The sequence below is a fragment of the Hemitrygon akajei genome, chromosome 4 (assembly GCF_048418815.1).
Source record: "Hemitrygon akajei chromosome 4, sHemAka1.3, whole genome shotgun sequence".
NCBI lineage: Eukaryota > Metazoa > Chordata > Chondrichthyes > Myliobatiformes > Dasyatidae > Hemitrygon > Hemitrygon akajei.
This window is the reverse complement of record NC_133127.1, coordinates 56,161,863-56,176,282: the sequence shown is the minus strand read 5'-3', so window position 1 is coordinate 56,176,282 and position 14,420 is coordinate 56,161,863. Positions and strand designations below refer to the sequence as shown.

The window sequence follows — 14,420 nt, the reverse complement described above, 5'->3', positions numbered from 1 at the left end:
TATTTCTTTGTAGTTCAGGATAATAATGACTAGTGGTGTACTGGACATTAAGATATAATAAAAAAATCATTCTTTTATTAATCTTTGGTTAAACCATAAACATGCATGTGTATGTGAGTTACAATCCAGAATATAAATGAGGATGAATATAGAAAAATTTTGCAATGTCTAGCATTTTGATACATTAGGGTAAAAATAAACAGACATAGAAATAAACAGGCACTTGTTCAGGGTGGCAGGATTTGTATTTAGATTGGTTAACTTGTATGGAATCAGAAAGTTAATGTTGTCTTTCAAATGTTTAAAAGATTGCCAAAGTATTATCATGTGGCGACCTACTTCCTAGCGCACTCAAACCGGCTCACAAATAGCCAGCGCGCCGGCACAAAGGCCAGTCCCAAAAGGGCACCAGGTCTGCTTCACCAGCAAGGGGAAAAGCCCGCGCGCGGGACAGGACTGTGAATTCGTGCCCCCTACAGCATCCGCGCCCGGGGAGGGCGGGATCAGGAAGGCTTTAAAGCGAGGCCGCGAAGTTCGAATAAAATCTCTTTTGTAACCACAGTTCATCCACTACGTGTCGTTATTTCAGTGCTGCGTGTAGCACACTGCTACAATTGGTGACCCTGACGGCCCGAACGATATTTGGGCCGAAGATGAACGACGCCACATCTGTTCATGCAGTTTCGTTGAAACTGCCAAGCTTCTGGACGCTGCGACCTCAACTATGGTTCCAGCAAGCAGAAGCCCAATTCCACGTTCGGCAGATAACCTCGGAGGACACACGTTACTACTACGTGGTGAGCTCCCTCGACCAGGACACAGCGGCCCAGGTTGCGGAGTTCATACAATCACCCCCGGTGGACGGCAAGTACACGGAATTCAAAGCCCTGCTCATTAGGACTTTTGGACTCACGGCGCGAGCGAGCTGCCCGTTTACTGCACCTGGATGGTTTGGGAGACAGACCGCCATCAGCTTTAATGAATGAGATGCTGTCCCTGGCCGGAGGACACAAGCCCTGCCTCATGTTTGAGCAGGCATTCCTGGAACAGCTGCCCGAGGACATACGCCTGCTGCTGTCCGATGTGGATTTCAGCGACCCCCGGAAGGTGGCAGCCCGGGCAGACGTGCTGTGGAAAGCCAAGAAGGAGAGTGGGGTGTCGGTCGCACAGATCACCAGGCCACGCTCCCAGCAGCAAACCAGACCCAGCCCGGCAGCAGAGCCCACTAACCCCAGAGGCAGGGGTGAGGAGACCAACGAACAATGGTGCTTCTACCACTAGCGATGGGGCGCAGAAGACCGCCACTGTAGCCCGCCCTGCAAGTTCCCGGGAAACGCCAGGGCCAGCCGCCGCTGATGGCTACGGCGGCTGGCCATCGGGATAGCCTCCTGTATGTGTGGGACAAGCGGTCGGGACGCCGCTTTTTGGTCGACACCACAGCCGAGATCAGCGTCTTACCTCCGACGAGTTACGACACCCGCAACAGGGCACCGGGTCCCACCCTGAGGGCCGCGAACGGCAGCACAGTAAGGACCTATGGCACCCGTACGGTGCAGCTACAGTTCGGCTCCAGCCGGTTCACGTGGGACTTCACACTGGCTGCCGTTGCCCAACCGCTCCTGGGCGCAGATTTTGCGAGCTCACAGCCTACTGGTTGACCTGCCGAGGCAGAGACTGGTCCACGCCGAGACCTTTCAGACGTTCTCCCTGGGTGAAGCCCAGTTGCCAGCCCCACACCTAGACTCCATCACGCTGTCCGACAACGACTTCACCAGAGTCCTGGTGGATTTCCCATTGGTTCTGGCGCCACAGTTCACAGCAGTCATGCCCAGACACGGCATAGAGCACCACATCCCAACACAGGGACCACCCTCCACGCCCGTACTCTAAGGCTTCCCCTGGACAAGCTCCGACTGGCGAAGGAGGAGTTCAAGAGGATGGAGGAATTGGGGATCATACGGAGGTCCGACAGCCCATGGGCCTCCCCCCTGCACATGGTGCCCAAAGCATCATGGGGCTGGAGACCATGTGGTGACTACCGCAGGCTGAACGAGGCTACAACACCGGACCGCTACCCTGTGCCGCACATTCAGGACTTTGCAGTAAACCTGCACGGCGCACGGATCTTCTCCAAGGTAGACCTCGTCCGAGGATACCATCAAATCCCGATGCATCCTGACGACGTCCCCAAAACGGCACTCATCACCCCTTTCAGCCTTTTCGAGTTCCTCCACATGCCGTTCGGCCTGAAGAATGCCGCACAGACGTTCCAGCGGTTAATGGACGCGGTGGGACGCGACCTGGACTTCGCTTTCATCTATTTGGACGACATCCTCATAACCAGCAGCAGTCGTCAGGAGCATCTGTCCCATCTCCGTCAACTCTATGCCCGACTGAGTGAATACGGCCTGACAATCAACCCGGCCAAATGCCAGTTCGGGCTCGACACCATCGACTTCCTGGGCCACAGGATCACTACAGACGGGGCAACCCCTCTGCCCGCTAAGGTAGACGCTGTCCGCCATTTCCCCCGACCCAACACAATCAAAGGCCTTCAGGAATTCGTGAGTATGGTAAATTTCTACCACCGCTTCCTCCCTTCAGCTGCCCGAATCATGCGCCCCCTGTTCGCCCTGATGTTGGGGCCGGGCAAGGACATTACCTGGGATGAGGAGTCCGCCGCCGCTTTCATTCAAACGAAGGAAGCCTTGGCAAACGCCGTGATGCTAGTGCACCCCAGAATGGACGTCCCTACCGCCCTCACAGTGGACGCATCTAACACGGCAGTCGGTGGGGTGCTGGAGCAACTCATCGAGGGTCGCTGGCAACCCCTGGCGTTTTTCAGCAAACACCTGCGACCACCCGAGCTCAAATACAGTGCTTTCGACCGGGAACTGTTGGCGCTGTACCTGGCAATCCGGCATTTCAGGTACTTCTTAGAAGGTAGGCCTTTCACCGCGTTCACGGACCACAAACCTCTTACCTTTGCGTTCAAGAAAGCATCCAACCCCTGGTCATCCCGCCAGCAACTACATCTGTCCTACATCTCTGAATACACGACGGATGTCCGGCATGTCTTGGGAAAGGACAATGTCGTGGCGGAAGCCCTCTCCCGCCCTAACATCCAAGCCCTGCCCCAGGGGGTAGACTATGAAGCACTAGTGGAGGCGCAGCAGGCAGACGAGGAGATCCCTAGTTACAGAACTGCAGTCTCCGGTTTGCAGCTCCAGGACCTCCCCGTAAGCCCAGGTGAGAGGACCCTACTCTGTGACGTCACCACCGGCCAACCCCGTCCCGTCGTCCCGGCAGCCTGGCAGCGGCGCATTTTCGAATCCATTCACAACTTAGCGCACCCCTCCATCAGGACAACCGTCCGAATGGTGGCCAACAGGTTCGTTTGGCACGGACTCCGCAAGCAGGTCAGTGAATGGGCCAGAACGTGCATGCACTGCCAGATGGCCAAGGTGCAGCGGCACACCAAAGCTCTGCAGCAGCAGTTCCACCCCACCCACCGGCGTTTCGACCACATTCATGTGGATATCGTGGGCCCCTTGCCAGTGTCACGAGGAGCGCGGCACCTCCTGACTATCATGGACCGGTTCACAAGATGGCCAGAGGCGATCCTGCTCACCGACACCACCTCCGAATCTTGTGCCCGGGCACTGATCGCCACCTGGGTATCTCGCTTTGGTGTACCAGCCCACATTACCTCCTACAGAGGCGCCCAGTTCACCTCCAGCCTGTGGTCAGCTATGGCCAGCCTTTTAGGGACACAGCTGCACCACACAACTGCCTACCACCCACAGTCGAACGGGCTGGTGGAGCGTTTCCACCGTCACCTAAAGTCGGCTCTCATGGCCCGCCTGAGAGGAGCTAACTGGGTGGACGAGCTTCCCTGGGTCCTACTCGGCATCCACACGGCGCCCAAAGACGATCTGCACGCCTCGTCAGCCGAGTTGGTGTACGGCGCACCCCTGGTCGTCCCAGGGGAGTTCATACCAACCCCAAGGGGGCACGAGGAAGAACCCACAGCAGTCCTGGGCAGACTACGCGAGAGGCTCGGCAACCTGGCCCCCATACCCACTTCGCAGCATGGGCAGAACCCGACCTGCGTACCCAAAGACCTGCAGCACTGTAAGTTTGTGTTTGTATGAGGGGCCGTTTACGGTGATCAGAAACAACGGGTCCACGTTCGTGCTGGACGTTGGGGGGAGAGAGGAGGTTTTCACGGTGGACCGACTCAAACCGGCCCATGTGGACGTGGCGCAACCGGTCGAGTTTCCGGCACCACGGTGCAGAGGCTGACCTCCCAAACAGGGTCCGGCCCAGACTGTGGACATTGGGGGGGTGAATCGCCGGTTCTGGGGGGGGGGGGGGTTATGTGGCAACCCACTTCCTAGTGCACTTGAACCGGCTCACAAATAGCCAGCGCGCCGGCATAAAGGCCAGTCCCAAAAGGGCGCCAAGTCTGCTTCACCAACAAGGGGAAAAGCTCGTGCGCAGGACAGGACTGTGAATACGTGCCCCCTACAGCATCCGCGCCCGGGGAGGGCAGGATCAGGAAGGCTTTAAAGCAAGGCCGCGAAGTTCGAATAAAATCTCTTTTGTAACCGCAGTTCATCGACTACGTATCGTTATTTCAGCGCTGCGTGTGGCACACCGCTACAATCAGTTGTATAGTGAGGAACGACATGATTTATAGATATATTTCAGTGTCTAAGGTTAATGAGCCATATACAAAATATGCTTTCATAAGTCTTGAACAGCTTTTATTATGTATCTGCTCCTTCCAGAATGTTTTCGAAATGTTGGTCAGAATGTGTGGTGACCCTTGCAGCTTTGCCCCCAGCACATCCTTGGGTGTTAATGCAAATTACACATTTCACTTGTACAGTTTCAATGTACATAAATAAATCTAAATCCATATGTAATGTGCCCTTGTGTCAGGAAGGTGCCTTTCCAGCGTTGCAACTACCATATGCTGTTGCTTGTTTTCCAGTAGCAGGCCATGATACCCGTGTTACAGCTTTAGCTCCAAAAGACTGGAAGCTGTTGAGCATTTGTTCAGCATCTGAAGCTGCCTTTTGATCACTGGCTTTGTATGAACTTAACCTGATAAGAGAAAGGTAGGGGAGAGTTTAGGAATAAACTCTTACTGTCCCCCACCACAGAAATAAACACGCCCACATTAAGTTTCACCTTGTAGAAATAAGAGGCAGAATATGCAACCAGAAGTCGTCATTGATGTGCACATCAAGATTGAAAGCATCTGTTATCTATCCACTGATGTCAGCTTGCAAGTACGTGCTGCCCTTCTCATAAACGGCAGAGATCTTGCTCAATGGAAGAACAAAGCCTACCCACAAAATGGCCGAATAAAAGCATATTGACAATCAGACTTTGAATACCTTTGAATATCCTAAACATTCAGAAAAAAAATCAATAATCCTTTAAAAGCAATTAAGGTGAAAAAATCATTTAAAAATAAAAAAAACAATTAAAACATGAACATGAGAACGTCTGTGGAAGCTGCTGAGATTGCCCTGTTACGGAGAGGGAGAATGTTACACAGGTATTCTGTATCTTGGATATGGACCTGGACTGTAGACTCTTTTGTAGCCATAGTTCTTTTCTATTCTGTGTTTTTCATCCCATCCTTCTCATTTTGTTGTGTGCAGGGGTGGGGGATTTGGGGCTCGATGTGTCTTTTCTGTTTTTGGCGGGAGAGGGATTTGGGGGTTGATGATCATACTGCCATATTTTTCTTTCGCTACCTGGAGAAGAAGAATTTCAGAGTTGTTTACTTTGATAATAAGTGAACCTTTGAACCTTTGAAGCCCAGAGAAACACACACAAAATGCTGGAGGAACTAGCATCTATGGAAATGAATAAGCAGTCCACATTTCACCCCAAAATTCATCTTCAGGACTGAGAAGTAAGGGTAAAGATAACAGAAAGAATAAGGTGAAGAGAGCGGAAGGAGTATCAGCTAGAAGGTGATAGGTGAGGCCAGAGGGTGGGAAAAGTATAGGGCTAGAGAAGAAGGAATCTGTTAAGAGAGGAGAGTAGAGCATAGGTAAAAGGGAAGGAAGAGGGCATCCAGGGGGCAAGTGTTAGGCAGGAGAGAAGAGGCAAAAAGCCAGAGTGGAGAATAGAAGAAAAGAGAAGGGGATGAGAATTTTTTTTACTGGAAAGAGAAACTGATATTCATACCATCAGGTTGGAGGCTACCCAGACGGAATATAAATTGTTGCTCTGAGGTGGCCCCATCTTGGCACTGGCATGTCGGATTGGGAATGGGAATGGGAATTAAAATGTTTGACCCCCAGGAAAGCTTACTGTGCTCAGTTCTGGTTGCCTCACAGCAGGAAGGATGTGGAAGCCATAGAAAGGGTGCAGAGGAGATTTACAAGGATGTTGCCTAGATTGGGGAGCATGCCTTATGAGAATAGGCTGAGTGAACTCGGCCTTTTCTCCTTGCAGCAAGAGAGGATGAGAGGTGACCTGATAGAGGTGTATAAGATGTTGAGAGGCATTGGTCATGTGGATAGTCAGAGGCTTTTTCCCAGGGCTGAAATGGTTGCCACAAGAGGACACAGGTTTAAGGTGCTGAGGAGTAGGTACAAAGGAGATGTTGGGGTAAGTTTTTTACTCAGTGGGTGGTGAGTGCGTGGAATGGGCTGCCAGCAACAATGGTGGAACCGTATGCGATAGGGTCTTTTAAGAGACTTTTAGATAGGTACATTCAGCTTAAGAAGGCTTAAAACTTAAAATATTTAAAACATTTTTGAACAGTTAAATTGTTAAACACAATTTGTTTTAAAGGAACAACTTATTTTACACTTGGTCTTTTCCTTGGCAATCATTCCTCTGCATTCCAGTGAATAGGCTTGCTGTTCAGATGCCAGGTCTAACATAGCACAGGTTTAATGTGAGTGCAATAGAACTGCAATAATTTGCATCCCACCGTTAGATTCCAGAGGCTGTTTGGTTTGGAGTGACAACATTTTCTTGCATGATGCAGCCCAAGATGTTAGACTGAAGGAGGGGATGAGCTTGTGACATTCCACTGGCTGCAGCTTTGACTCATAAGGATTTTTCTTTAAATAATTTATACATTTTTAAAGATTGAAATTTCTGATGTCAGGTGCAAATGAAGATTGTATGGAATTATTTTTCTTAGGAGGGCATTGATTGTCAGCTTGCAGTGGAATTTCAGCAAGAGTCCTATTGATCAGCCAACACACAGTCCACACAAGCATGACATTAACCTGGTGATACAGAGTAAATGAAACAGTGCTATCTGGGGAGACTGGGCAAAGCCTGGATTTACATTGTTGGTTTCCACTGCAGCAATAGTTGGAGATTTTGAGATAGGTTTTTATTATGTATTTTTAGGCAACATCTGAGTAAGGTACGTAGTGGTATATAGGGAATTGGAATGCGCTTGGCACAGAAGGAAATGAAGTAGTGTTCCTTTAGAATATGTGACAAATCAGGAGAATTTTCTGCAGAAATTCCAGGCACATATGTGTTTCAAGCATTTCTCCTTTCAATAATCCAGCCGTAATTGACAGTCTAGCAGAGAATGGCTCAGAATAAAACAGTATTACAAACTACAAGATTCACTTGAGGGAAGAGTTGTGCCGTCATGGTTCTGGAGGAATGTAGTATTGTACTACAGGTTTTGAAAAGCTAGATGATCAGTTTATTTCCACAGAAGATTAAGGAAATAAAGCCAAGAATGTGGCAGGAATTTAGACTGCAACACAGACTGCATTTCTGAATCAGAAAAACTTTTATCCTGTGTAGTTTAGATTTAATTCAGAGCACTCCTCATACTGAATATTTTAAGAGCTGGCTTTTGCATTGTTTGACAAATTTGCAGGTCTCACTGTCCCTGAGGCATTTTTCATCTGTGTCAAGGGAGTTAACTATTTGCTAAACATACAGCTGCACTCTTTATTCTTGTATAGTGTCGATCCAGTGTAGAGTTAATGGATTACTTTAATGGTGGTACTTTTTAATCCCATCCATCAAAGCACATTGCATTAGAGATTGTGCGGAAAAAAAAGTCATTAGCACTGGCGGCTCTCTCAACACCAACCGAATGTGAAAACTCATGAAATACAAAGCCCACACAGGAACTGGCAGTTTTACTTTGGAAGATGTGATGGCGCAGCATTGATGTTTGCAGGGATAAATTGGATTATAACAATAAAGGGGCAAGCAGTTCACAGCATTATGCAGGTGCAAGGCAGAAAAAGAAGCTGCACATTTGTTATGCCAGCCCCCACCATGTTGCAGTGTTTCTGCATGAATCATTGCTCGAGCCTCACTGTTAATCTGTGTAGCCAATGTACGGTTACTCAAAGGGGAACAAGTAATTGATATAATAGTATGTGCACTTTGTTACTTGTTTATGGGATTTGCTGCCAATATCTAATTGTACAGAATGGTTTTCTTGTCCATTTCATGAGGCAGCTAAGAATGAACAACTTTGTTGCAGCAACACACACAAAATGCTGGTGGAACGCAGCAGGCCAGGCAGCATCTATAGGGAGAAGCACTGTCGATGTTCCGGGCCGAGACCCTTCATCAGGGCAGCGCTTCTCCCTTTAGATGCTGCCTGGCCTGCTGCGTTCCACCAACGTTTTGTGTGTGTTGCTTGAATTTCCAACATCTGCAGATTTCCCCGTGTTAACTTTGTTGCAGACCTATTCAGACCAGAATGCATAAGGGTGCTTTTTTGTGTGAGACTGATGGTTTCACAGTCCCCTATCATTGATGCTGACTTCTTAAATCTGGATTTATTTAGGAAATGAACTTTAATTTCATGGATTGTGCTTTGAACTTATTTTACCAAATCACTCACCTTGCCTCTGGATTACTGCTCGGTGACCATCCCCTTGCGCCTTGCACATAAGGGCCCCTGTATAGAGAATGTTTGTTGTACTTGAGTGGAAGGCTTTAGGTAATCAAAATGTTAGCCACTTGTTGCCAAGTATTCAACCTCTAAACTGTTATGGACATAGTCCATATTTATGTGATTGTTCAACTGGAGCCTCTGCATGGATATTGGTGGGACTCAGTAATGAAAAACCTTTGAAAAACCAGTTGTCCATCAGGGGCAACTGGTCAGACTTCGGATAACAATTGTCATGTGTACTGAAGTACAGTGAAAAACTTTTGAGTGTCATCCAAGCAGACCATGCCATGCATGAATACATCATGGTAGTAAAAAGAAAACAGAATATTGAATATAGTGTAGCAGCTGCAGAGAAAGTATATTGCAGGTGAACAAGCAAAATGCAAGAGGCACAGGGGAGAGGACTGGGAAATAAAGAATTAATTTTCAGCGCATGAGAAGTCCCTTTAAGAGTCTGATAACAGCAGGATAGAAATAGTTATGAGTATTACTTGCTGCTTAACAATGTAGATTGTGATGCTACTTGGAGTTCATTACATTAGGTTTTGAATTGCTTTGTTGTCTGAGATTTGTGAATGAAGTATTTGATCTGATGAATAAATAGCCTACTTTTGACTCTCATTGGAAGTGTAAGACATTTTCATCTTATTGAGCTTTAGCCCAAAAATTACAAAGGTAATGAGTCAGTCAACAGAGGAAGTTAAGTTAAAAGGCAAAGACTCCTTGCTCCCCTCACCCCACCTTTTTATTCTTGCATCTTCTCCCTTCCTTCTCAATCCAGGAGAATATTTTGGCCCGAAAAGTTGATTGTTTATTATTTTCCATGGGTGCTGCCTGACCTGCTGAGTTCCTGCAATATTTTGTGTGTGTTGATTAGTTCGTTTTTTTCAATCAGTAACACATTTTAAGAAAGTGCCAACAAAAAAGGCCATCTAGCAATAACTGCCCGAAAAATGGGATTACAGAGCCCCCAATTGACTATACATACAGACTCCCTCTGCTGGTTGATTCAGTTTGGTTCAACACACAAATTGCTGGAGGAATTCAGCAGATCAGGCAAGTTCTGTAGAGGGAAATGAACAGTCAACATTTCGGGCTGAGACCCTTCATCAGGATTTGGACCACGAAGAAATAGCTGTTTATTTCCCTCCATACACACTGCTTGACCTGCTAATGTCCTACTGCATTTTGTGTGTGAGGCAAGATTTCCAGGATCTGCAGTCTCCCCTATGTGTAGGTTGGTTGTAGGTTCTTTGAATCCAATTGAATGATGAGCATCTGACTACAGTAACAAGCAAGCCTAGAACAAGTGGTCACTTCATCTAAATCAAACAGTCCTTTTCCAACTGACAAAAGATAGCACCCACCTACAATGTGTTGATACCAAATGATACTGTTACAATATAAGACCTTTCTGCAGTATTGTTCACACTTGGGACATCAGAATTGAAAATACACGTGGACTAAGATGTTAACTGTCCTGTGCTATCATCAGTGGGATCATCAGTTGATCTACCACCTGTCTTCAGGAGTTTCGGCCCGCTTATGATCAAGACCCCCTCGAGGCGGTGGGCCAGCAGTGCTAAAGCACCACCTCCCACTGATGAGCTTAACATCTTGGCATCTGCCTCTATCAGAGTTGTTGGTCGCTTCCATCCAACAGATAGGTTACTCTTCAGGTGTCTCATCATGCCTCATCATGCCTATAGTATCCTTACCCTGAAGTTCCTGTAGGTAATTCTTTGGATCAATCACAGGCTTTCAAAATTGGATTTCCCTGTCAAATACGTATATAACATAGTAGTCATCTTTCTTGATCATGTTAATTTCTGGTCCCACAAGTCATTGAATAGTCCCTTGATATGTCAAAGACGAACATAAATGATTTAATTCTATTGAATATGCCTAACTGTTGTTACATAAGTGGTTAATGGGGCTGATTTCCATGGGCATTTGATGAATAATGAGTAGGTTACTGTTCATTTGGATGTTTTGTTATTGGCATCTCTAGGAAGCTAGTATGTACCTGTACAGCCTCACAGTGAATGGGAAATTAACTGCTATTTTTCTCATCTGGTGGAAATCCCACTAATAAGTTAGTTCTAGGGTTAAAATATTTAGAAGCCCAATTTTAGTGCAACTAAACCTGATCTCTTTTATTTTGGTAAAGCCAGATCTTGAAGTAATAAATCTAATTTCATAAATGTCAGGACAATACCCATGTAAACACTCATGGAAACTCAAACCATATTCAAAAGGTTACAGGAGATGCTAGGTCAAAAGTTACCATGCATTTGAAATGCAAGTCCAGATTCAAGTATAACAGTTGTATAATAGCAAGTCCCATTTTTGTTTATACATTTCTCTAGAAATGTATTCATCTATGGAATATTATCACTCAGTACAAGTTATGCTTAGTCATTAACTGTATATTTAAACTACTGTCTTCCTTCCTTTCCAATGATGGAAACCATCAGGTTAGTTTATCTGCAGTGTATCAGTGTTTTGATGATTAAAAATACTATGTTATTATTTGAATTTATATTAATCCTCCTAATGATGCTGCTTCTCGATATTTGTGCCATATGTGAGACCCCTACATCAATACAAATTAAATGCATGCTGATTAACCAATCATATTTGCACTCCCTGTGGTCTTCCTGTATCAGGCCTCAGGAGTCAGCTGACACAGGTCATCCTACAGCTTTTAAGAGATTTTGGAGATCCGGGTATCAGGTGATTTTTTTTTATCCCATCTTGCTCCTAATATTTTGAGAGGAAACAGGTTTATCAAATGCATTTTCTTGAAATAGAATGTTTTTCAGTAATGCAAAACATTCTCAAGGAAAGTTGCCAGGTATCTTTCCCTAATTACACTTTGTCGAGATTCTTTAGAATGTATTTGCGTGTGCTTCCAGCTAGCTGCTGAGTGAACCCAGACCTCATTTGGTAGATTTATTTTCCAGACATTATCTAGAAATGGCTTTCATCATATCGCAAATATTCATTCCCCCCTCCCCGTCCCTCACAAGCCCTGGAAGAATTTTGCTATTAACTACAAAGTTATAAGAGTCCACATAATAGCCCAATGAACGAAATTCCACCCAGTCACCATTCATGTAAGTATGAATGCATGCAGTCTGTTGCCTCAGCTTTTATGAATTGCTTATCCTGGTATATCAAATTTGTCCACACACCTCCCTGGTAAGACCCTTTTCCTTGCTGACAGTAAACTATTGATGAGGCAGCTAAAGGAAGTTACGCTCGGAGACTGCCCTGAGGAACTGCAGCCATATATTAAGACTGAGATGAAATGTCATGCTCTGTAAGATGCTGTTCTGTGATGAATTACAATGTTGAATTTACTTTCTACTTTGTCTTAACTGTATTTTCTCCAGGGTCCAGAGAATGGAGCCGGCGATGGGAGGAATATTCATAGGGTGTGAAGCCCTGACGGTTAGGAATTATTGATTTCCCATCCAATCTACAGAGAAGAACTGCTGGACAAAAAAATGTCAAAGAAAGGACGAGGAAAGGGCGAGAAGCCTGAGGCGCTAATAGATGCATTACAAGCTGCCAATGAAGAACTCCGAGCCAAATTGACTGATATTCAGATAGAGCTTCACCAGGAAAAGAGCAAGGTAGGAACACTGAAGGATACGGGACAGTACCAGAGCTTACACAGTTATCTTCATAGAACAACTGAATGCTGCCATGTCTATTAAAGAAAAAATATACTTTCATTTGTCTTTCAAGATCCCTGAAGTGTTTCATAGTCAATGAAGTACTTGTTAAAAACAATTCCTATGCGGTCATGTGGGGAACATGACAATTGCTTCCACCCAACAATGATGTGATTGAGAGCTCAGAATCAGGTTTGTATTGGTTAAGAGTTAAATGTTAGTCAGAACCCTTGGATAACTTTATTGCTGGGCCTTGAAATAGTATCATGGAGTCCTTTCTGTTCACTTTGGAGACTAGATACTTCATCAGAAACATGACATCTCTGATTAGGTACCACTGGAGTGTCAGTCTAGAATTTTATGCTTACTTCTCACGTCTCAATCTTCAGAGACAGTAATGTGGTGGAATAGTTGAAGTGTAACGTGTAATGTCATCTTGGCTCTGTCAGTTCAGGTTATATTACTCTTTATAGTTTGTACATAATGTACAGGCTTACAGAAACTCTGCCTCTTTTACAATTCTTTCAGGCAGTCAAGACAATTTGTAACTGAGAAAGTATTAAAGTTCAAAGTAAATTTATTATCAAAGTACATCTATGTCACTATGTACAACCCTGAGATTTGTTCTTTTGCGGGCATGCGCAGAAATCCAAGCAGAACAATAGAAAGACCACACCCAGCAGGACAGACAAACAGCCAACAAACTGTACAAATAAAATTAGAAAAAGGAAAACAAAGAAATAATAATAAATAAATCAATAAATAAGTAATAAATACCAAGAATATGAGATGAAGAATCTTGAAAGTGAGTCCACAGGCTGTGGAGCAGTTCAGTGATGGGGTAAATGAAGTTATTGCATCTGGTTCAAAAAAACCTGATGCTTGAAGGATCATTACTGTTCCTTAAACTGGTGTTCCTGAGCCTCCTGTATCCTCCTGAAGACAGCAGTGAGATGGCCTAGATGGAAGGGTCCTTGATGATGGATGCTGCTTTCCTGTGACAGTGCTCACTGTAGGTGTGCTTAATGGTGGGGAGGGCTTTACCCATGATGGACTAGGCCATATACACTGGTTTTAGTAGGCTTTTTTGTACAAGGGCACGTGTTTCCATACCAGGCTGTGATGCAACCAGTCAATATACTCTCCACCACATAATGATAGAAGTTTGTCAAAGTTTTAGATGACATAATGAATCTTCACAAACTTCTCAGAAAGTAGAGGCATTGCCGTGCTTTCTTCAGAATGACACTTGCGTGCTGGACACTGAGGAACTGAAAGTTGCTGACCCACTCCACCTTGGATCCCCTGATGAGGACCGTCTCATGGACCCCTGGTTTCCTCCTTCTGAACTCAATAATCAGCTCCTTGGTCTTGCTGACTTTGAGTAAGAGGTCGTTGTTGTGGCACCACTCAGCCAGATTTTCAAGCTCCCTCGTATATGCTGATCTGTCACCACTTGTGATTCGGCCAGTGACAGAGGTCTTGTCGGCAAACTTAAATATGGCGTTGGAGCTACAGTATGGTTAGCCTTGCAGTCGTAAGTATAAATCAAGTAGAGCAGACGGCTAAGCACATAGCCTTATGTACCATCTGTGCTGATGGAGATTGTGGAGAAGCTATAGTGCAGCCAATTCAAACTGACTGGGGCTGCAAATGAGAAAATCAAGGATCCAGTCACACAAGGTGGAATTGAGGCCTAGGTCTTGAAGCTTATTGATTAGTTTTGAGGGGATGATAGTATTGAATGCCAGGCTGCAGTCAATGCAGGGTATCCTGATGTAAACATGAGGAAATCTGCAGATGCTGGA

General features: G+C 45.8%; 1 protein-coding gene across 5 annotated transcripts in view; it reads left to right on the top strand.

The window, feature by feature from the left end:
- LOC140726365 (janus kinase and microtubule-interacting protein 1-like) overlaps window positions 1-14,420 on the top strand; it is a 395,420-nt gene that overhangs the window by 164,240 nt on the left and 216,760 nt on the right. For all 5 annotated transcript variants that reach the window (XM_073042649.1, XM_073042647.1, XM_073042648.1 and 2 more), the window contains one exon: window positions 12,328-12,570. In XM_073042649.1, coding sequence (XP_072898750.1) covers window positions 12,442-12,570 — 129 coding nt within the window. In that variant the 5' untranslated portion in view covers window positions 12,328-12,441. The remainder of the gene's footprint in view (window positions 1-12,327; window positions 12,571-14,420) is intronic.